General features: G+C 37.5%; 1 protein-coding gene across 1 annotated transcript in view; it reads left to right on the top strand.

Annotated features, from left to right (window-relative positions):
• LOC140160767 (ER membrane protein complex subunit 1-like) overlaps positions 1-24,533 on the top strand; it is a 45,811-nt gene that overhangs the window by 7,406 nt on the left and 13,872 nt on the right. The window contains 13 exon segments of the mRNA XM_072184066.1: positions 997-1,152; positions 2,673-2,741; positions 4,247-4,339; positions 6,037-6,130; positions 7,188-7,307; positions 8,743-8,798; positions 9,787-9,978; positions 10,700-10,864; positions 11,617-11,787; positions 12,773-12,992; positions 13,470-13,580; positions 13,743-13,855; positions 14,751-14,830. Of these exon segments, the coding sequence (XP_072040167.1) occupies positions 997-1,152; positions 2,673-2,741; positions 4,247-4,339; positions 6,037-6,130; positions 7,188-7,307; positions 8,743-8,798; positions 9,787-9,978; positions 10,700-10,864; positions 11,617-11,787; positions 12,773-12,992; positions 13,470-13,580; positions 13,743-13,855; positions 14,751-14,830 (1,640 nt within the window).

Genomic DNA, 24,533 nt, shown 5'->3' with positions numbered 1-24,533 from the left:
TTGGTTTAGCAGTATAAAGCCACATTATAATATTTCCATCAAAAATAGATTAGTATTTCTTTTCCATGAAATGGTAGCTTTTACTGTCAGATATGTCCCCTTTTAGTTTTGAGCCGAACTACTGAGGTAAAGCATAGAAAATTGGAATTTTCTACCAGTGCCGATGTCAATCCTTTGATGTGTGTATGACTGTCCCGAACGCCACGTACTTACTGTGTTATGAACATCACGTTGGACTAATATTTCCATCGTAATGATTAAACAACGGTTCCTGCATTTTATTCAAAATCTCAGATTTTGACAAAACTACAGCACCTATAATTAAAGACAGATTTATTGCGTCTGATGTCACTGTCAATTACAATCCTTGATTGGTTTACACAGGTTAATCAGCGCGTAAAAGGAAGACCGATCTATCTGGTGCTGATCGGAGAAAAGGAATAGCAGCAAATGGCGAAAAATTCCATACTTTTACAAGGCAAAAAGCAGCTTTTCTAGGCATTGTGGACATGGTGCCTTCACCAAAGAAAGTTTCCTACTATAAAGAACTAACTTTTGAGATGGCTTGCATGTCGAAAGGTGCCAAATTAACAATAAGGCGCCCGGTTATAAATCCGCGTTCAGCAAGTCATCAAGATTGACAGGTGATGTCAGACACGATAAATTGTCTTTATCTTTGTCTTTCACTACAGCACCTAGAGTCTTGTTAAAAACTTTTGTTAGATAGAATCTCTGACATTGCAACCAAAATCATTGGTACTCAGCTGGGTGGATGACTAAAGCCTCCAGCATACTTTCCTGCGGCTTGCCGCTGCGGCAAGCGGCAGGGCGTTTCAACCAATGACAAGCCTTTATTGTGTCCGTTTGTCTGCAATTCGCGTGCGCCAGTGAGCGGCAAGCGTCAGGGTAGTATGAAACCAGCATTAGAGTTGGCCGAAGTCAGCCTGCAGGGACATTGCAACATTTTTCACAAACATTTCCTCTTCTTACTTTCAGGCACTTGGCCTGCCAACCAGCCAAGGTGCAGAGGTCAGAGCACTCTATCCAGCATTGTGTCAGAGTTCAGAGTTCATTCTCAAGGTGACCTCAAGCCATCATGTTGTTCTTAAAGTGAGCAGTGGGCAGATTCAGGTGGTCAAAGACCTTAAGGGCGTAAGTATTGTGAATTGTATATTGGATTCCTATTGTGAAAGTGTAGAAATATGTTTGAATAGTCGATATGTGTGCACATTAAGGTCAATTCTGTATAATAATTATTTTGAAACAAAAGTACTGACTCTACAGGTGTTTCTGTTCCTGAATATAAGCCCAGAGATGAGTAATGAATACTTTACAAGAGCACATCTTGTTAACCAGGTTTGACCATTCAACTTTTGAGCAAAGCGTATAATCATAATTTGAATGATAGACAACAAATACGAAGGCCTTGACATAAAAAATTTGCTAGTTATTATCTATTCCAGCTCCAGTGACACCTCATTAATTTCCCTGGACCTATGGATGTATTGAAATAGGTATTAGCATTCCACTTTGAAAAATCAATAGAGAATAGTTATAGTGCTACTTTCCATGCCCCTCCAGTGAACAGAGGCCCAATTCTATCCAGGCAAATATGCATGAGGTGTTACTGGAGTTGGAACAGATAATAAAAATATTGACATAATAAGGCCGAATTGGTCAAGCTGGGAGATTCAGCGCTTGTTGATCGAAAGACAGCTTAGGCTAATAGAAATTGACAGCTCCATTCGTGGTGGTTGTTGTTGTGGACCAAATAATAATAAAGTATAAAACATGTAGGTCTATGTCCGGCACATAGGCAGGGTGATTCTTTGTTGGATTATTTGATCCTATATCCTATCTCATAATTTATTACTTTCTTTTTCTCACAAGTCTGAAACAGAGCGCTGTATGGGCTGACGAGTCGATACCTCGTATACCGTCAATGCGAACTTGGATGTAAGCTTAAGCTTTATATCATGTGTGTACATTGACGCAAAATTCAAGTAGAAAACTTGGAAGTATGACTATATATCAGCCTTAAATTTACCTCTGTATTTTGCAAACTAAAACAAGAATACGAATATGAGAGTAGGCCTATGTGAATTAATTTAGATGCCAAGACAAACTGATATCGTAAAAGCCTCACCGATGCTTGCAAAAGTTATAAATGAACGCTGTACAATGGTTTATACTCATCACATGTGTAGGCCTATATCGCCATGGTCGGGTCACATACATGTAGGCCTATTCATGCTATTTGCATGCTTGTGGTGGGTTGACCTGGCTTAAAATCCTAAGCGTTTGCGGACCGAATGTGGCAACCCCAAATTTACGGTCGACCTGGGAGAAACCGATTTACGATAACTTAGGTGGTCTATCGTGTGCGATACGCTATTTTAGGTCGACCTGGGATTTTTTTCTCCCAGCTTGACCCAAAACGCCATAATAAGCATGCCAATCGGAGCTTATTATAGCCTACGAGATGTGACATAATAGAGATAGTCTAATACCCACATGTTGCACAACAGTTAAGCCTGTATGTGTGTGTGACTGAGAGGATATGTCCCTTTATAAGCTTGATGGCAGCAAGATGACAATTTTCTGAACCCAAGATTCATCTCCTGAAAAAGATACACTCCATGAAATTATCATATTTTTTGTTTGTTTTACAGGTTCATGCTGTGACTGGTACCATACATGGGGGCAAGACAGTTATGGGTGTAGCATCACTGAAATCAAATGTAAGAATTGGGCTATTTCCTCTACCATGGGGGAGGGGAGGCTCTGAACTACACAGAAGTAGTAAAGAAACATTCTCATATGTAACCCATTTTTACTTAATTGGAATCACATTGCAGATTTATCAAATATAAATGAAAGGATGTATTGCTTAAATTCAAAATCAACAGCTAACTGACTGTGGTTAAGTTTTACAAACCATTTCTAAAAATTCTAAGTGTGAAAGATTACTTCTAAATATGTCATGCTAAGCATAATTCCGGGTTACCCTGTACACCCCCCCCCCCACCCCCTGTGTGGTAGATTAGAGTTAGGGTCAGAGTTGGAGCTGTAGTTATAGTAAAATGCCAAATTCTTATTAAGTGTAGTCATCGCATAGTATGTGGACGATGTCAAGTGTGTGCATTGGACCCTGTGCTATGATATGTGCTGGACGCAATGTGTAAAATAGAGCCCGCCGTTGCATTCGAGACAAGCTATTTTGTCATCGGACGTGCTACTCTCCTACGCAGCTTGTCCGATGGACGCCTTGAAATTTTGCCAATCTAACTAGCAGTGGCATAGGCCTACTGACCTGGATAAAATTGATCAATGTTTATCTTCGTTTTGGCCTGTTTTAAGGGGTACTACACCCCTCGATAAATTTGTGTCTATTTTTGCATTTTTCTCAAAACTAATAACACAGTGGTAACAAAAGTTATGTATATTATAGGGGCAAGGAAACCAATTGCTACACTGGAATTTCAGTGACCCAAGACAAGCGGTTTGTTATTTATGATAAGAAATAAGGTACTGCTAGGGTGTACCTCATTTCCTATCATATTATACTGAACCGCTTGTCATGAGTCACTGAAATTTCAGTGTAGTAAATGGATTCCTTGCCCCAATAATATACCTAAGTTTTGTTACCAGTTTGTTATTAATTTTTGAGAAAATGCAAAATTGTCACAAATTACCACAGGGGTGTAGTACCCCTATACTTCTAACAGTTATCGATATTTCACAGTGAAGTAATTTTGGTAGCGCATCACCTGGACAGTTTTGCAATTTTGTCCCACTTTGATATTTTGCTCGACATGTAACTTGTAACTAGACTTTTAGGTCCGTATGCACAAAAAATTAGACCGGGTCTAAAGTTAGACCTGGTCTAACTGGAATTAAGTTCCATCAGGAATGGTCCTTTACTCTTCTTTCCTTCCTAGAGTAGCTAGCAAATTCTCAAGACTTTCATGCAATGTTCAAAAATAATACAAAATAACTTCAGCAAATGTAAAGGAAAATGTCCTTTCCCATGAGACTAAATTCCACTTAGACCAGGTCTAACTTTAGACCCAGTCGAACTCTTTTGTGCATACGGACAGCACCTGTGCCTCAATACATACCAACGGAAGTTACACATAAAAAAGATGGACAGGTTCTTTCAGGCAGTACAGGTTGCATTTGGTTGTGTTACATTTATGTTTTAATATTTAATCTCAACTAGTGAACTGAATTTTTTGATTTGCAGGAGTTTGAGTTAGCATGCTATGTAAATGGTGAGACATCAGATGATTTGAAGCAAGAGGTAGAGATATCAGGGAGTTATGGTCAACCTCAACAAGTAAGTCATGAAATGGTGCAATCAGTACCAGAATTTGAAGTATAAAAGTGTCTTTTTTCAGTTTCTATCAACTGATACTCACTCTGAATTATTTCAGTTTCTGTCAGGAATGTTCTTATTCTGGTCTGGTGATTCTAGATGTTTTTTGAACCGGGAATTGACCTTTTTGGTAAATCCCGTAATTGTTTGCGATCTGAAGTGTTGTCATTTGACATCATGCCGATATGCACATCGTTTAGCGAACATCGTTACTGTACATTTCAAAGTCGAGTAGTGCGCAGGAACAATGTTTTCCCTGCGGTTCCCAAAATGTGGGTCGTGACCTTTTTGGGGACCTTCCAAAAGGGGACAAAATTTTTTAAAAATACATCTCTGTGCAAAGTACCATGGTATTGGTCATGTAAACCCCATTTTAACCCATTTTAGCATTAAAATTGCAAATTTTTGCGTGCATCACACCCTTTTGTCTCGATAAAGTCGTTCTGGTAGCTGGTCAGCGAGAAAATAAAATAAATAAAATAAAACAAAATAAGTAGATAAAACTTGGAAATTGCTTGAAAACACCACTTATAAGTTCGGAAAGTAACAGCATTTTGTTGGCTGCATTACATACTGACGGATGTTAAACCCAGGGTGTATTATATAGTGACGGATGTTGATCACAAATTTATCAAAAAATATGCATCTGGGAAAACATTGAGTAGGTACATTGTATTTGGCATAGATTATAAACTTGCCATTAATCTTCGGCAATTGATGTGTCTATTAAAAATAGACCCTTGAAAGATATTTTCAAAATGTTAAAATGTAGTAAAATCGTGCATCTTATATATGTAATAGATTTCCAAAGATATCCGTCACTATGTCTTGCGCAAATTTTTTGAGAACTCAACATCTGTCACTATGGATTTTACCATAAAGTGCAGATCCGTCACTATGTAATGCACCCAACAATTTGTATTATGTTGTTGGTTGCGCCATATTTTTCTTATGAAATTTTGGTCACAAGAAAAAAAGTTAGGTATCTGTCTTGTTAATTATTTGATATAAAGTTTGCACGAAAAGTAACGCAGCTGTTATAAGTACGCCTATAGCTTCAGAACTAATAATTGTTTCCACAATATTTCTACATAGAAAGAAGGCTGATTTATTTACGGGCATTTTGATACCCTATTTGTCAAATGTCGTTTAATATTAACAACACAGCAGTGCTTTTAAAGAAAAATACCCGAATTTCAAAGTTGCAGTTTATAGCGATCAATGGTTATTACGCAAGCATTGTGGCACGTAAAACCCTCCATTTATCTTCGCGCTGACTTCAAATCATTACAGATATCTGCAACTTTTAAAATCGGGTATGTTTCTTTCAAAACACTGCTGTGTTGTTTATATTGAACGAAATTGGACAAATTGGATATCAAAATGCGCGTAAATAAATCATCCTTCTTTCTACGTTGAAATATTGTGAACACAATTATTAGTTCTGACGCTATAGGCGTATTTATAACAGCTGCGTTACTTTTTGTGCAGTCTTTATACTGAAACAAACTTGTACATCTTGTATTGTTTCTCTTTTTAATGTTTCTGTGGCACAATTAAAACTTTAGAAAGAATAAAGCTGTTTGAAAGGTAAAACTGATCATCCAGAATTTGTTCAATATTGTGGTTATATTACGTGTATGTGCTTGTTTTTCCAGATAACGTTGATGATGTATGAGAAGAAAGACCATCAGCTGGGATTTAGAGTACTCATGCAGACAGCTGACCATGCCTTGATGCTGCTCTATGGAGGTAGAGTTTCTGTCTTACATAATGCTGGTTTCATACTTTCGTGACGCTTCATCATGCCGCTTGGACTTGTCTGCAAGCGGAGCGGCACACTGCTGAGCAGCAGCGGCATGACTCTGAAAGCCACTCTTGCCGCTCAGCACCGCTCCAAAATCGTATTTTGTTCTTATACATCAGAGCGGCACCGCTCCAAGTTGATTTGAATTCAACTCCCAGCGGTGCTACCGCTGCGGCAAAGCGGTGGAGTGATTGATATATCGGCTTGCCGCTGGTCACCGCTAGCGTTTCTGGTGCGAATGCGCAGTAAAGTAAAATCATCTTCAGAGAGGCAAGCGGCAGGAAAGTATGAAACCAGCATAAAACCATAATCAAGATGTACAGTTCATACAATTTAACCATCGTGACAGCAACACTGACATGACTGATGCAAGTTTTTCAGCTTAAAAGCTTACTCGCACGATATGTCACTGACATTTTTGCATTTAGGTCACTTTGTCATTGAAAAATCGCAGGGGTGTTTATTAGAGGGGACATTTTAATAATACAGACAATATGGTATGTGGTTTATATATAGGGACTAAGGCTGAATAAGACAAAACAAGGAGATTACCTCTTTTAAAAATATCCAAATTTATCCTAGCTAGATAATTCCTATTTTTAGCAAATACTGAAGGGGGTACTACACCCAATGTATTTTTTATGCGGTTTTTTGCATTTTGTGAAGAGATGAGAAAACAAAATTGGACAAAGTGGTATGCAAAATGAAGGGCAAAAAGAGGTCTTCTCGATTCTGTTGGTTCATACGGTATCAATGTAAGCATACTTTTCATACCGATGCCAAATAGAGGAATGATTTGTACCCTTTTTGGCTTTGCATACCATTTTGTCCAATTTGTTTTCTTATTTTTCAAAAATGCAAAAAACGCAATAAAAATGCAATGGGTGTAGTAATTTTAAAAATGCAATATACAGCTGTTTCCAAGTGTCTATTAAAGCTGTTATCAAACTTATACGTATAGAGATCGACTTACTAACAGTCTCTTCCACATCTGTATTACAGATCAGATGACATGGCATAGAGAGGAAGCACTACCAGGAGCTGTCGCTGTAGAGATGGTGGATTTGCCTGTGTCAGACACCGAGGCCAAATTTGAGGACGAGTTTGGTGCTGAGCCAGAAGGTATGATTAAGAAATGTTAGGTGTTGAAAATGAAGTAATATCAATAAGTATGGGTTGGTATTTGCTGGAAATAGTAATACTTACTTTGGTCAGCCTCGGTCGAGAGCGATTCGGTCGGTCGGCATGACGTCACTCGTGATAGATCGCTTCATCGCATTGGTTATTTTTGCCGGGATTTGGCTGTTCCATCTCGTGCCCTCTGACATGAAGAAGATTGTTACTGTAATCACAAAACATGCAATAAAATAAATACCTCTTGAAGAAACCATTCCAAAAGTTCAATTTTTTATCAGGGAAATTTCAATAATTAAAAGATAAGGCAAATTGATATTTTCTAAACTGAGAAAATTGACTGGAACTGAAAAGTTGTGTATAAACCAATACGGATTTCGCAAGGGTGTCCCCTTTGACAGACATGAGAAATGGATAAGTGCAATAGATGGAACAACCTTGACCGAGAGAATGATGAATTGCCTCTGTTATTCACGGTCTTGCACTATGTTATACATGTATAGGACTTGAGCTATTAATCATTTGTCCTGGCAAAGTTGTGTAGGGTAAGCCTTGGTCTCCCTTGGCTGTGTTCTCAACATGTGGCATTCCAGAAGACACACTGTGACACAGGCTCCTCCTGCCTTCTTGCATTGTGAGCAGCAATTAAAGGTCTACTCTTCAGTACTTCTGAGACTCAGGAAAGGCTGATCCAGATTGGGTGGTCTTTGCCGTTTTAAATCGAGCACAATCATCAGGATCTTGGACGTGTAGCGACCATCAAGTCTTGGTTCAATTCTGTCTGTGAGTGTCCAACATACTGCACCATATAAAAAGATGCTCTCCAGTGCAGCTCAAACGAAATTGACTTTGACAAAATCAGGCTTGTTTGATTAAAATCGCGATTTTAAACACTTGATTTTTTTTTTAATCACTGATTTAAATCAACTTTTTCATTTTTTACCATTTTTGATCAATGTAAGTTAACTTAATTTCTTTCTTAAATTGACTGTTTTACTTCATTCCTAATGTTTCTACAACTTTTGGATACAATTAAAATACCTCTATGATGCCACTTTATCTATTGCTGAAAATTCATCTTCAAGGTGCAGAATTCAACACGTTTTTTCCAATGATTTTACCAAATTTTGTCTTTGAAATTTTTACATGTAAAGACATGTTTTGATTTTTTTGTAAATACTTGGTAGGATTATGCATATGACTAGCATTCCACTGGTACTCTTTTGACTTTATCATGGGGTAAAGCAGTTCTTGGAATAAAAAAAATTTAAATAAAAAAAAAAAAAAACCGTGGATGAGTATTTCCAGATGGTATGCATAGAAGAGCCAAAACATTTTAAGATAGTTGGTGGTCATACTATTTTGGCATATATTTTTCTTATTGAAAATGTTTAAATCTTTTTTACGTTTTATTCTCTTGCAGAAAGCATCGGCACAATGTTCCTGAGAAGGCTCAGCACTCAATTTGCACAATTGCAGGTACTATTTTGTTTTGTTTAATATTTATTTATGTCAAAGTTAATCAAGACATAAAACGCAGTTATCTATTAGGAAGCGCTGACAGATTGGCACCAGGATTAGTGGTGTACTCCCACTTTAAACTCCTATAGTTACTTATTTTATATCATAATCCACTCTGATCCACTTGGGAATTTCAGTTTTTTACTGAATTGGTTAAAACTTAAGTATATTTTGTTTCTGTAATTTTTTGGTATTATTATTATATTTTTGTAGCCAATTTGTTGCTGTAATTAAATATTTTCAGCTCGATTCATCAGATCAATTGAAGCTTATCCTAACTTGGAAATGTAAATGATGCACAATGCATACTACTCTAAATGATGCATTCCCTTAGTACGAAGACCCCTACCCCACTAATCAATGTGAAAGTTTGAATTATTCTATTGGGAATTCTATTGCCCCCAACAGCCTTGCAATTTGCATAGTGCATGTCAGTGTGAATGATGTTAACTCTATCCACGTGGCTGTCAACTGCAGATGACAAGTTTCATTTTTTAAATTAAAAAAAATTCAGAATTGGTAATTGTCATGACCATATTTGGAATCAGGATGAAAAATGCATAAAAATGGGTACAAACAAGCCAAGTATTGGTTCAGTGGTAATTTACATATTTCTCAAAATATCTCAAAACTGGGCTTTTATGTTGAAGCCTATGGCTAGCATGCAAAGCATCAATAACGGTTGCACTTGTTAACAAATAGATGTACATGACTGATGACTGTATAAGTTTTGATATTGTTGTACAAAGACCGCCACCAACTACCACCGGTTTACAAACCTGTTCTGTCACATGACATCGCCAGCGCGTCATGTGACAACCCAGATCAATAAAACCCAATTCCATCAGTTTGAAAAAGACACAGAGTTGTGTTGAAAGCTCACGTAAGTGAACAAATTTCATTATGTGTAACTTAAACCAATATGATATTGTTGTGTTTTGAGCAGTCTTTTGCCGCACATGTGAGGAGGAGGATTGAACACCGAGCCCACCATGGACACGCCCACCATGATACAGCCACACCCATCACCAAAGAAAAAGATGATGATGATGACGACGATGAAGATGATGAATACTATCTGGTTAGAGATGACTTCAATCTTCACAAGATCCTGCTAGTGCTTACCAAAGCTAGTAAAGTAAGTTATGAAACAGGAATGAATTAATGTCATAGTTTACATGAACATTTTCTCACAACAGGTTTAAACCTGAACTCAGGTATTTTATGGTCCAAATGTCCAGTTACTCCTTCATGTAGTTTTACACAAAATTAGGGTTAGGATTAAGGTAAGGATTAGGCTTAGGATAAGCATGTACACAAAATAATTACATGAAGGATCGACCAAATGTCCACACTTTTTTTTTTATTTCAGACTATCTTCTGCATTTTAAAGTAAATTTTACATAGCTTTTGTTGGTCAAACCCTCAATTTTGGTATTTTTATTTAAAAAAAGGTGGGGTCAATCTGTTGTATGTAGTAAAAAAGCAATTAGTAAGTTTTTAGTAGGTTTATCGTCAGACAAGTTTAGAACTGTCAAGCTTTTGTCAGGCATAGCTCTGACTTCATCAGGACAAAGTACCTAAGTATGAGACATGCAGGCCACCCCTTGCCTACTGATGGCTCTGAAAAGAAGTGGCCTGCTTGTGTCATTCTTGGGTACTTTGTCCTGAAGAAGTCAGAGCTACTCCTGACGAAAGCTTGCCATGTCTAAACTTGGCCGACGGCGAACCTGCTAAAAACTTAATAATTGCTATGACCTCCCGCCGAAACAGCCTATCCCACAATCTGAAAAAGAACCAGCACGGTTGAGATTATCTTTTTTTTTCAATTGTAAATTTGCACTTGTTTCACATTGCAGGTGTATGGGTTAGACAGTCAGAATGGTGATATCGTATGGAGCTACTACTTGCCTGAGTTGGAGCCGTTTATGGTTAATGGTAAACCAAAGCTACTGCTATTTGTACAGAGGACAACGGCACACTTCCCTCATCCACCACAGTGTACGGTGATTGGCAAAGATAAGGTACGTTATGGCTAATGAAATGACATGATGATATTTTGAATCTTACAAAAAATTGAAATATGCTCAATTTAACTTTTTTTTTCAATGGCAGAATTTAAAATGTTTCAAAATCAAGTAAAACTTCAAAATGCATGGAAACTGTTCCATGCTAGGATATCAGGTATATGTGTATAATTTGGTTCACTTCGATTTCAGAAGTGACGTCCGTGCTTTTTCACGGTTGCGCGACAAGGGAAATTTGAGTGAACGAAAATTTAAGATGTGGACTAATTCCATAAAAAATTTCCATTTAAAATCCACACTACCCCTGTGGAAGATTTTGGAAATATCTGCCACAGGGGATTATGAATTTCAGGAATGAGCATATTAGGCAGCTCCATTTGAATTTCTTACACCTTCTGAGAAAGATTCAACTTGAACTGCACTCTGAGGGAGCATGAGTTTCAAATGTAGCTGCTAATGTGTTTGTTCCATTTGAAATTCATACTCCCTCTGTTGAAGATATTTCCAAAATCTTCCACAAGGGTAGTGTGGATTTTAAATGGAATGGCCAAATATAATGAACATTGGGCTGTTCCATTTAAAATTCACACTCCCTCTGGAATATTTTGGAAATACCTTCCACAGATGGAGTATAGAGTTGGTTAGTGTCCAATTCCATTTGAAATTCATACTCCCTCTGTAGAAGATATTTCCACATGGGGTAGTGTGGATTTTAAATGGAATAGCCCATTACATTTTTTTTTCTTCAGGCAAGTGGTAATGGATTCCTGTACTCATTCAACCCTATCACTGGTAAACCAACTCATGAAGATGCGCCACATGGTTCAGTGTTGCCTTACAAGATCAAGCAAGCTACAATGCTTGGTTTAACGGATGAAGACTTTCTCAAGGTGGTGCTCTTGATGGACACTGACAACACGGTGAGTATCATCTTATTTAATCGTCATTTCCAGCCAAAGAGAATAGATTTAGATCAGCTGGGCATCATTAGTCGAACATTGCTTAGTCAATTAACCAGGGCTGGAATTTCAGGCAAGCACCAAGCCTGCCTTTTCTCAGTTTTTGGCCTTGGTGCCCCAGATCTTTGTCAACTCATAAAGGCATTAAAGGCAGCTACATTTGAAACTCATAAAGGCATTCTTCATCACTTGTTGGCCTTGGTGCCCTTCTTTGTCTTTGTCCAGTGGCTTTGCCCAGTGGCCTTGAAAATGGTTTTTGCCCAGTGGCCTTGAAAATGGTTGCCCCGAAAAATTGAAATTCGAGGCCTGCAATTAACAAACTGGTTCATTATGTTGTCAAGGGTTGTTTTATGAACCCAAAGCCTGTAAATGCACCCCAAAGCTGCAGCACATACCTGTACCCTCCTTTCCACAAAGTGCTTGAAAAAACGAAAAAATTTCCAGTGTGCAACTTTGCGAAATATGGATAAGTTCTCTCTCTCTCTTTGTCAGGTGGCGCTCTGTAGTGCTGCTGTGGTCTTCACAAGAGTACGCCATCTTATTCGATCTGATGCCAAGTGCGTTGCACCTTGCATTTTCTTAGTTAGAAACCAGCTTCACGTCATTAGCCAAGATGTTGTTGGACGTCCCCTTCCTCTTCGGCCTTCCATAGCCCCTTGCAAAATTTGTTTTTCTACACCTCCATGTGTCCTGACAATATGGCCAAAGTACTTCAGCTTTCTCTCCATTATGCCGTTTCTGATGGTTAGACAGGTACCAATCTTGTCTAGGATCCAGGAATTTGATCGCCTGTCTTTCCATGTCACTTGCAGAAGCCTCCCGTAACACCACATCTCAAAAGCATCTACTCTTTTCCTATCATTCTTGGTCATAGCTCAAGAATGACTCTGTATATTACCAACACAAATGAAATTCATGTTATTTTTTTACTTTTACCCTTCAACAGGTGCACACATACCCGTTGTCAGCTGCCTCCACAGTCACTGAACACACAGAGTCCATTTTCCTGTTCACTGCCAACACGGTCAAAGGGACCTTGGAAGGCTTCAAACTCGGCACGCTTGAGGCGGAGCGGCATCGGGCAGTTTCAAGGTGATCTGGTGTGAATATCCAGTTACTGTCTAGTTCACAGAATATAACAAATATTGTATCCAAGAAACAGACAGGTATGGTAATAAGAATGTGGGGGTGGGAGTGTGTGGGGGTGGGGGTGTGTGTATGTAAATTTACAGCACAGATATATATACGGACAGGCTTATCCATGCCTGTGTGAGATTAAAAGTGCTAAAGAAGTATACCATTTTTCACCCTGATGTGGGAATAACGTTGGTGCTTATTTCATTGGGTGCTGCTTCAAATCGCTAGCGTTCCCTCAAAGTGCTGTCGTTCATGTGCACATGCTTAAAGATGCTGCATAGATGTACGCATAAAACAGCTGCTTCAACGCCAACGAGTGAAAAATGGTATGGTTCCCGCTTAAAACCCTAATCACCCTAGGCTATTTATTTTTAACCAAATTGGCAGTAGACATAGATCTTGGTTCTTAACAGCACTTGCAAAATATAAGGACTATACTTGATCTTTACACTTGCAAAGGTGATTCAGTGATGCATATTTTAATGCCTTTCTCTCCCTCCATCCAGAGCATGTACACTCACAAGGACGTGTGTTAGGGGACAGGTCCGTCTTGTATAAATACCTCAACCCAAACCTGGTTGCCATAGTTACAGAAGGAGAGGATGCTGGTGCAAAAGGTATGTTGTGTAGATTCAATCAATAACACACATTTGTTATGGTGCAATTATGGACTCTTGGTGGGCTCTCAGGCTCAAATTGCAGTTGAGTGGTAGGCTCCAAATCCCTGATTGTGAGATTTATTTAAAACTTGCATACATTGTTTACTTTTTTTCATACAGCACACCTACATGTGTACCTGGTAGACGTGGTTACCGGCAACATACTATTCAACACAGACCATAAGAGAGCATCAGGTCCAGTGCATTTGGTTCATGCTGAAAACTGGGTTGTGGTAAGTTAATGCCATGCGGGCAACCCCAATCCTGGTATTCCCTGTATAATACTTAATCCGACCCATCCCAAGCAATTTGGAATGATCCGGTGCAAGCCAGACTTACTTGATATTTTTGGCACACCGGACTAGTCGATCTAAACATGTACTGTTGTATTGTTTTTTTAATATTTTGTTAATACATATATATGTGCCCATCCACCACAAACTGGTCGTAAAGTCAGCATTTTCCATTTTGAGATACAATCAAAAAGAGTATATGGATTTCTATGTAAAATATACTAGGAATTTGACCTTTGATGAACCATAACTTCACTTCCAGATGTCCGATGAAGCTGGTTGAGGTGTCATTTTAAAGCTGAAAGTACATTCTTTCAAAATCTGCAATAAACAGAAAATGATCTCGAGCCGACTTTACTACCACTTCGTGGTGGATGGTCACATATATATTTTTAATTTTTTACAACATTCGTCTCAAATTTTTTAGGCTCATTAGAGTCATTACGACAAAATTGATGGCCACATATTCAGTTTGCTTGTTTTGATTTGACATGTTAATTTCTAATAAATTATTATTATTAAATCACACATTTGGTGACAAAAAACCCATTATACAGGCGGACCTTTCAAGTAAGATCAATTGATCAGTCAATTTTTTTTTTTTTTTTTTTTTGGGAGGCTAAAAATACCCTAAAATTTCATGAGAATCTGAAAAAAAAATTATGCAAATATGTTCTAAAAATGTTCTAAAAATGGCTGATTTTACTTGATTTTAGCACAATTTTATAAAAAAATTGTCTAAAACGCAAATTCTGGGTTAGTCTGGCCCGTAGAACAGGGTTTTTTTTTCATTGCTTTATTCTAATTTCTGTTCCTTTGTTATTGTTCTTTTCAGTATCATTATTGGAACACAAGGCATAGACGGTATGAGATGACTGTGTTAGAATTATATGAAGGAAAAGACCAGAAAAATAGGTAAGGGGAGAAATGTTGAATTTTTATTAATCTGGAGTAATGTAAATTTCTCAATTTTTGTGTCCATTTCCTGATTTTGCATGAATACATTACAAATATCAGCTGAAATATTTATATCGTAAATTGCCCTTGCATCTATGTGGTGTCTTTAAAGGGACCATTGAAAGAAAATATTATTTGGTATCAAAATAAAGCCCATAAAATATAGAATCAATATCTAAAACAATTGAAGAACTAACTATTTTAGAAATAAAAATACAATAAAAACAACGTACTCGATTTACCCCCTTCCGACGCTTTACATCGCGCGTCATTTATCAAAAGTAGAAAATTAGGCGCTTTCGGATGACGTCATTGTGGTTACGCGTTTAGAGTTGCGTTGACATTTTTGCCGGGATAATTTGACAACAGCGATCGCGATCTAAATATCAGATGCAATAATCATGATAATACAACCACTTATATAATTATTTAAAGGTCAGTAAAAACAAAATACCAGTTGATTGTCCACATGTTATCAAAAAGAGGAAGTGGAGGGCCTTTTTATTTATCATTTATTATTTTTTTACAATGCAAATGGATTTAGGCCTATGTATTATTCCCGGACATTATTAGTTGTGTAACTTGTAGAGGAGGATGATAGGATCGAGGCTCTTGCCCGGGCTCTTGTTATATGGTTCTCTGAGAGGATGATTAAAACAGAGCCCCTAAATTGAAATGCTTATTGGACAGAAGCAAATCTAAACAATTGACAATATTATTAAGGGATCCAAAATGAGCGTTTATTGCGTTTCGACAGTATTTTTTGTGGAACATGAGAGCACCTCAGACCTATCGAATTGCATTCTGAATACGAAGCATGTCTTTCTGATATCAAATAATTTTTAAAAATCAAAATATAATACAAATTTTATGACAAATTATAAAAATTGATATTTTTCAAATTTTTGATATATAACAGTCCTCGGTAAATTATATAAATCTAATGATATATTCTTAAAGTGTATGTAGCAGGAGGAAAAGCGACGGTCAATTGAAAATTTTGACCTTTCATATTGAAGATATGGATTTTTTCCCAAAAGACCTAATTTTTTTTGGTGTTTTGGGGAAAAAATCCATATCTTCAATACTGAAAGGTCAAAATTTGCAATTGATCGTCGGCTTTTCATCCCACCTACATGCACTTTAAGTATAAATCATCAGATTTATAAAGTTTACTTCAAGTACTGTTAAATATCAAAAATATAAATTTTTAATGATTTGCCATAAAATGTGTATTAAATTGCTAATTTCAAAAATCAAAATTATTTGATATCAGAATGACATTCTTCGATTCAGAATGCAATTCGATATGTCTGATGTGCTCTAATGTCCCAAAATAAATACTGTCCAAACGCTCATACCCCAGCCCTTAACTATTGAAACATTGAAAAAAAGTGTTCCCCTTATAATAAAGAAAAAATAGCATTAAACATTTCAGACTCCTCAATGGCAATGCCATGCGAAAGGAAGCGGGCCAGGCGGGGACGATCAATTGTCATTTTGTTTTCATCATCAGCAAGCATGCAGCTTCCTATTTTACTTATTCATAAATTCAACCACCGGTCAACATGACCAAGATATGATTCCAATGACTTTATGTAGGCCCTACATGGCATGTATAAAACCATAGAACTAATTATGAGTAGGCCTAGGCCCAGGGGCTATTTTAGTGGGGAAAAGTCACTGCACGTCGACAAATGGTACTAGTAATTTAATTTCCGGACGGATTTTGTAAACCACTGTCGTTCGCAAAGGGTTAAGTTGTCAGGTGGGGGGGTGTCATGGCGTCGCTTGCTCCACAGAGGAGGGTTTGAGTTGGAAAAAGTTGACAAAATAAAGGTCCGATTAAATTTTGGTGCACCATATTTTACACTAATATAGCTTTAACAAAAGTGTACAAGCATGTTGTCCAAACTAGAAACCAAAACGGCCACTATATTTTATATCCATATCACAAATAGACAATAATAGCCGACGTGGCGCTAAAATAAGGCCAAAAAAATATTGTTGTGTTGCCCTCAAGTGGGAAAATGGGAAAATTGGGTCGGACGGTTGGATTTTTTTTTTTTTTCAAGCCTTCAGTTTTAAAAATCCCCTCAAATATTAAATAATGCTTCTTCAATTAGGGACATTTGTCAATTTTGACTTCTGGATACCTGTTAGACATCAATTAAAGACTAGTCTTTCAATAAAATATTAATTTTAAGTGAAAAACACTGATTTTTTGAACAAATCTGTAAAAATCATCATTCCAAAAAAAAAAAATCCCGACCCTGACTATTCAGGATTTAGGGTCGGACGGTTAAGGACAACACAACAATTTTTTTTTTGCCTAATCCTAGACCATCCGTTCGGCACCTCTAAAAATGTTAGAATTTTTCGGCAATTTTCCCCACGGGATCTTCCCCTAATAATTATACCGTGTGTCTTGTCTAGTTTGTGGAAAGCGAAGAAAAGGAGTGCAAAAAGGAGTCAAGAGATGATACAAAGGAGGAAAGTGGAAATAGAAGAAGAGACAAAAAGAGGAAAAATCTACATAGAAAAAATGTACATAATTTCGCCGCACCAGGGGCTACGTCCCTGATTGAAAGATAGAAAAAAACGGCAATTATGCATGCAACATTTTTCGCAGTATGAGAAGCACTTTGAAACAATCGATTAAACAACTGCAATTACACCCAGAGGTGTATTGTACAAAAGCACTGTAAATTTATGTGCAGGGGGGCGTCTGTTAAAAGATCTGTGAGAGCAGTATATCTCGCCTACACTTCAAAAACAAGTGTTTATATTTAAACACCATATTGTGTTTATCAGAGCAACACTTAATAAACACATAATTCATGTTAATGGTCTAACACTAATGTTCATAAATTAACACTTGGTGTTATATTACAAACACTAATGTTTGTAATATAACACCAAGTGTTAATTTATGAACATTAGTGTTAGAACCATTAACATTAGTGTTAGACCATTAACATGAATTATGTGTTTATTAAGTGTTGCTCTGATAAACACAGTATGGTGTTTAAATATAAACACTTGTTTTTGCAGTGTAGCACAGGCTCTGTGCTGTACTCTGATACCTTATAGTATGATGGTCCAACATGTCCAAGCAAGATATTCTCGCTGTTCGAGAGGCGTCGCGGTTTGTGAACGGGGCTAGTTCTAATCTCGCCCAACAAAGTGCTGAAGAAGTGCCAAACCTGTGCTGGGTTATTTGCAGCAGGATACCAGTTGATACTGAATCACAGTATAATACACCTTTTGGCTGTTTGCACCATACCACAAGATTTCGACATTTTTGGGAAAATGCCATAAAACTTCAACCCAGTTCAATAGTTCAGTAGAACATTGAACTCCTCGAAATGGTTACCATAAGATTGTAATCCAGTCACAGACGCTGTAATAAAAGCCTTGTACGTCCATACTTTGACCCACTACGTATTGTTAACACATCAAAGCAACTGGCCTTATTATACTCCAGTCCATGGCTTACATTATGTATTAGGTTGGCTTTGACTACACATTGAAAATGTCCTAATATTCTTAACTGATTATGGACCAATTAATGTCGTTCACATTGACATTAAGCTTGTGTTTTAATTATCAATTTTAGTACAAATTGATACGTAACTGATTAAAATCGCTCAATTTTTCACAAAGTTGGCCCACTGACCAGTGATGTACTCGGACTCGAGTCCACTTTTTGTTGGACTCGGACTTGGCTCGGACTCGGACACAAAAAGACTCGGCTCGGCTCGGACTCGGACACAAAAGGACTCGGACTCGTCTGCCACTGACATATAGCTATGATATTAGTAGTTCACTGTTTAGCTACAGTAGTTAACCCCTTAGCTTAGCCTTTTTAACTGCGCTGTCTTTTTTTTAAAGACAGTTCTTGTTAGACACTTTGTACTTTTAGACAAAGTACAAAATCTTTCATGCGTCAAGATATGTTATGCTTAAAATGCATCAATACTGATTTATCGCTTGATTGAAATTTATGTACAATATCATGCATTTTATAGATGTTTATAGTACCGGTACAGTATAACAGATGAATCGTGAACATATCATGAAATAATTTATTGTTGTGATGTATTAAAATAACAACACTAATGTTGTGTTTTAGTTTCCATTTTTACATAATACGTACATTTTTATGCACATAAATTTTGATCAAGGTTCTTCGTTTCATTTATAATAGTATTATTACATGTATTATTTAATCACTCAACATATTGATCAAAATATTATAGTAATCTATTAAATTAGGCTTGTACTTTGGGGTTTCAGCACTTTCATTAAGTTCATACAAAATAAGAGTTTATACGTCGGGCCATGTGAAATGGTTTTCACGAAAAGGAATGCTGAAGTGTCGATGAAGTGTTGAGTGCCCTCAAAAGCGCGAGAAAAATTTGATATTAGAATATTAAAATTAAAATTATTGATATTAACATTTGAAGTTAGCATAAGAAAGGCTCTACAAGCGTAGCATCTCAACTGTATATGTTAAGCACGGATTTTCAATTGTCACTGCACGGATTTTTAATCTCACTGCACGAACGTGCCAGGAAGCACGTTAAAATAGCCCCTGCCTAGGCCTATGATATATATATAGTGACGATGACGAAGGGAATATCGCCAAGATTTGCCGGAACACATAAATTGCAGATGATGTGCCGGCGCGAACACCTCCCATGGGTATTATTATTATAGGCCTATGTATTTTTTTCGTAGGGCCTACCTTAAAATATTCAAGAGATGACAATTGGTTTAAAAAAAGCCTTTTCTTCCATAAGTTAACTTTCAAAAGTGCTTATTTTCATACCCCAAACATGCCAAAGTAGGCCTAGGCCCTTTTATTTTACAAATTTATTCCCCTAGATACCATGTGTTATACGGGACACTTGCCAATATTATTTGAGCCGTTGGCACTGGGGCAGTAGCTGAACGGCAGATGAAGAACCTGACATGCAAGCTGTTCTTGAAATAAATTACCAGGAGCGCCTACAAACATACATAGGCCTTCAAAAAGCCTATATGCTACAAACATCAAATGGGAACTATTATAGGCCTACACTTATTTTAATCCATGGATGGTTAGGCCTGGGGTAGGCATAGGCTATGTAAATTGATGTCAGTCATTTCTAAAACGAAATATCCAGCCAGGCGCCAGGCTGTATTTTACAAGATTTACCCAATCAACATAAACTTTGTAACTGTAGGCCTACCTTTGATAAAACGCTCGGACACTTTGCACTTTCAAGTTTCAGTGGGAGTTGAGATTGATTAGGCCTATAAGCATTTCCAAAACGCAAACTAAAGGCTGACAGTTAATATTGTTCATATGATTGTTTGGAGTGGCCTTTATATGTTCCTCTCGTGGTTCTTTATCTTCGAATTTGTTTCTCGTTTTCATAGGCCTTTAAAAATAAATAAAAATAAATTTCGGATTTTATATAATAGCGCCTTTTTTCAGATCTCGGAGGGTTCAAAGCGCTGTAATTTCGCTGCCATGGTACTGCCACAATCAGATCGCATCATCTAGGCTGGATGCTGCCGAACCTGTCGCAAATCTAGCCGCACTTGGATTGTAACATCCACCAATTATCTTTTCAGCTCCCCAAATTTCATTGGGTGAAGGAAGTTTTTGATAACCAAACAACTAACCCAGCAAACACAAAACGTTTTCGACATCATTCGCAAAAGGTTATAAAAGGTTGTCAGAAAACGTTTAAATGTCGGGTTATATAAAGGGTACATTAAGGCCTGTAGCTGTTAATGTGACACTCTCCGTCGAGTTTTTCGATAAATTCATTAATTTCTCAAAAAGTAAGGTAGTTCAAATGAAAGCCATTATTGGGGGCATAATTATCGTATCATTAAAATAGGTCTGACACCAATTAAAACATGTGTTTTGATGTCCCAAGTTCATAGTAAAATATGCTCACGCTTTTTTTACAGATGGCCTGGAATTTCATATTTCGTTGCAGCGATTGTCCAAAAATAGGTGGTATGCTTATGAAAAGCGCTTTCCGCTTGGAATGTAGATAGTTATTGTTGCTATTACTGTTCGCGATTTTAATTTATGCATTCTTTAGCCGACAATTTTCAATGCAATTTACACACTCAAAATGTCGTCACAGAATACTGATATTTTAAACAGTATCCGCTTTTTAAACTAAACTACTGTCCACATTAGTTCCCAAGACTTTGATGAAAACATAGATACCAAATCAGACTGCATGTGACGAACAGATTTTAATCTAGAATTGAAAGAACCAGCGTATGCACTATGAAAATGCTGTTTCGTAATAAATCGCTACAGATAAAAAGAGGGAATTTTAGACATCCTTTTGGCTGTTTTTTATACCAAGGAAATGCGTGACCTACCCCAAACTTCTCATGTAGCCTTGACTTAATGTCCGTGACTGTTTGATATTATTGAATTTAGACGATTTGAACTATTTACTTACATTTAACCCGATGTTTGGCCAGAGAATGTTGTATTATATTCCAAAGATGGCGACAGCTACAGACTCACTTTAAACTAGTAAAAAGGACACGTTTCTGCTCAGATGTTTCAGAGTTTGAGACCATATATTCACGATTTTCCTATTACAATTCAAACCTATGACAAATTTGGCTGGTTTGCGATATGCGATTTTTCATCCTGATGTGGTAGTGATGTCAGTACAGTGAGCATTTAATTGGGCACAGCCAAATAATTACTAGCGTTCGCCAAAGCGCTGGTGTACACATGCACACGCTTAATACGCCACATAGATGCGCCGAGCGAAACAGCTGCTTCAACGCGCTGACGTTGACTGCCACACCAGGGTGAAAAATGGTAGGCCTACATGTATGACTATAAAACCTCAAACACGCCCTCGATAAAGGTTGGCAAATGAAGGAGGCGGCAGTTTAGCTTAATATGCGAGTGCAAGCGCCGCCTAACCGTGGAAGGTTTCCGCATACCGAATATAGGTTTATATCATGGCCTCTAGGCCTCATGGTTTAGTTTTCGAAAAGAAAGCATAAGCAATTGACAAGGGAATGGATATTGCCATAATAATATCAAAGTTAATACTTGTCGTCCATAACAAGAAGGAATGCATCACGATTGTATAATATCCAGCTTTGGTATTTCATTTGATTACACTAAACATATGAAGCTTTATCTTTACTAGATTTATGCACTGAACATTTGCAGACCAGGCCTTCTACATGTAGTGAGCACCACATTAGATTGTGTTTACAAGAAATATTTATAAAATAAATAAATAACATGAATCCATATAAGATTTATATAGTGCACCAGAGGATACAAAGCGCTGTAATTTCGCTGCTACTAGTGAATTATCAGAATCAGATATCATCAACTATGCCGATTGTAGCCAATTAGATTGTAACATCCACTTATTATCTCAGCAGTTCCCCAAAGTCCATTGGATGAAGAAAGATGTGAGCGGTATGAATTAATAAGTGTCGCCTCCTAGAAATATCTTAGATCACCAGCTTGGATGATAAAATATTATCTAGAAACAGGCATCTGTTTTTCAAGGTCTCCCCCCCTTTCATCTATTGACCTTAAAGAAAGGATTAAAATTATTGAATAGAGTCCATGACCTGACGCAACGCATTATTAATGAGTAGCTACAGTACTGGCTGGAATCCACCGGGCAAAAATTGCGTGGGTTTTGCACGGCATTTTGCATGGACCGCTCAAAACGATCTTCACAGATCATACCGATTTGCGCGGTTTGCACGGTTTTGCGTGGTACCATTAAAAGTTGTGCTAACCAGCCAACTGCTCGCGCGGTTTATGAGCGGGTTGTTGCACGGCATAAGCCTATTATAGATCTAATTTGCTCTTCTTTGTCAAGCACTTGACAAGTGACACACACATTCGGAAGTGGTACTTCAGTTCGCAATGCAATCAATATGTATTGTAGGGCCTACTAGTTACACGTTTAAAATATTAAAATTACATAAATTTGTTTTCATTTTGTCTTTCATAAAGATGTAACTTGTATTAAATTGAGTATAAATTGATTAACAATTTATCATTATTCAATTAATAATAGAGCTGGGGGCCAACTTCGAAAAAAGAAAAATATATCAAGAACGATCGAGATAAAAATAAAATGCGTCGATGGAAGAACATATTAATGAAAATTTACTTATCATTGGGCTTAATTTTCACGATTATCACTTTGTTTGCGACAAAATATCGTAAAAAGTATAGACCCATATTACATTCTGCCACTACCAGAGTTGAAGAGAGAAATAAACTTCACCAAGCATGGCACCAAACCATCCCGAGCTCCGCGATCGCCTGAGCTGAGTGCCTTCCAGCGGTACGGTATCGGACTATCTTCGCCGCAAAATCATCATCATAAATTCATGTTTCTCGCCGAGTCATGGTCAATTTATGCAAGTCCTGAGTGCCGTGTGTGGGTCTGAGGACACGGCATTTATTCGACTTTAAAATCATCTTACCTTTAGTTCTATATTTATTAAATCTATCATCAAAAATATAAAAGCTGCAATTTATTCCAGAAAGTATGTCGATAGCCGTTTCATTTATAAATGGCCTGCCATCGAAGGCCTTTCCATGATCCATCTTGTTCTTTGAGGCAATAAAATCCCGGGATGTAATTCAAACGTCATGAACATGCATGATTCACAATTTTATATTTTCCTGAAGAGCTGTCAGCTGTTCATTCCTATTCTAATACTTCATAATTTATTTATTCCAGGTATGTGCGTGTGAGAGAGTGATCAAGAAAGACACAAGAAGAGGTGTTGAGAAGATCAAAGTTCCTTCTTTGTTGTAAAATTCCCCATGTCAACAAGAATACAAGGTCATTCGAAGCATTTCACCAGTCGTCGTCATTTTAATTGAAACGCACTTGTTTGTCGCATGCTCTTTATTATAGTCAAAACATTCCCAGGTGCAAAGCAATGAATTTTGTAGAACATCCATAGGGTCACCGTCTAGAGCTTGGTTTATGCCATGCGCTATACCACATTCCATTCATACCATGTCCGTGAGTCCGTCCACCAAGATGGGATGGTATACCACAACACGTGTGTGCTTGTCATCATAGATCGATCGGGAGACTAGAGATTGCATGATACAATACAACTTGTCCCGGGTAGTTTAGCCTATTTTAAGTTTTTTACTATTAATTATCATATCCACAAATCTTTCAATAATATAATTAATATTCTTCCCACGAGACCACTAGTTGACATCGAAATCCGAATAACGAACAAGCCGGATGCGTCGATGTCAACATGAAATTTTTTTTATGAATGGGGAGATTATAAATAACCCCAGGGCCGTGACACTCGTATTCAATCCCTGTATAAAAAATGAAGTCACTTCGCCGGCAGTTTGAGTGACGGTTGCTATGCCGGTTGCTATGCATCGAGGTGGTAAGCCTAAAACTTACGTACTTGTGAACGGCTATGATGCGCGTTCTGCTTTACTGGTCAAAAGGACTTATCCTCTATTTGATTGACAGTTGCTAGGGCATCGAGGTGGTAAATTAGTCTTAGTTTCAGACCTGCAAGTACAGGTACGATTGTAACGCAATTTGAAAGTATGTTTATTTGTTTTAAGAAAGAAATACCATTTTCATCAAAT

This window comes from Amphiura filiformis, chromosome 9 (genome assembly GCF_039555335.1).
Source record: "Amphiura filiformis chromosome 9, Afil_fr2py, whole genome shotgun sequence".
Classification (NCBI taxonomy): domain Eukaryota; kingdom Metazoa; phylum Echinodermata; class Ophiuroidea; order Amphilepidida; family Amphiuridae; genus Amphiura; species Amphiura filiformis.
This window is presented reverse-complemented; position numbering and strand designations above follow the sequence as displayed.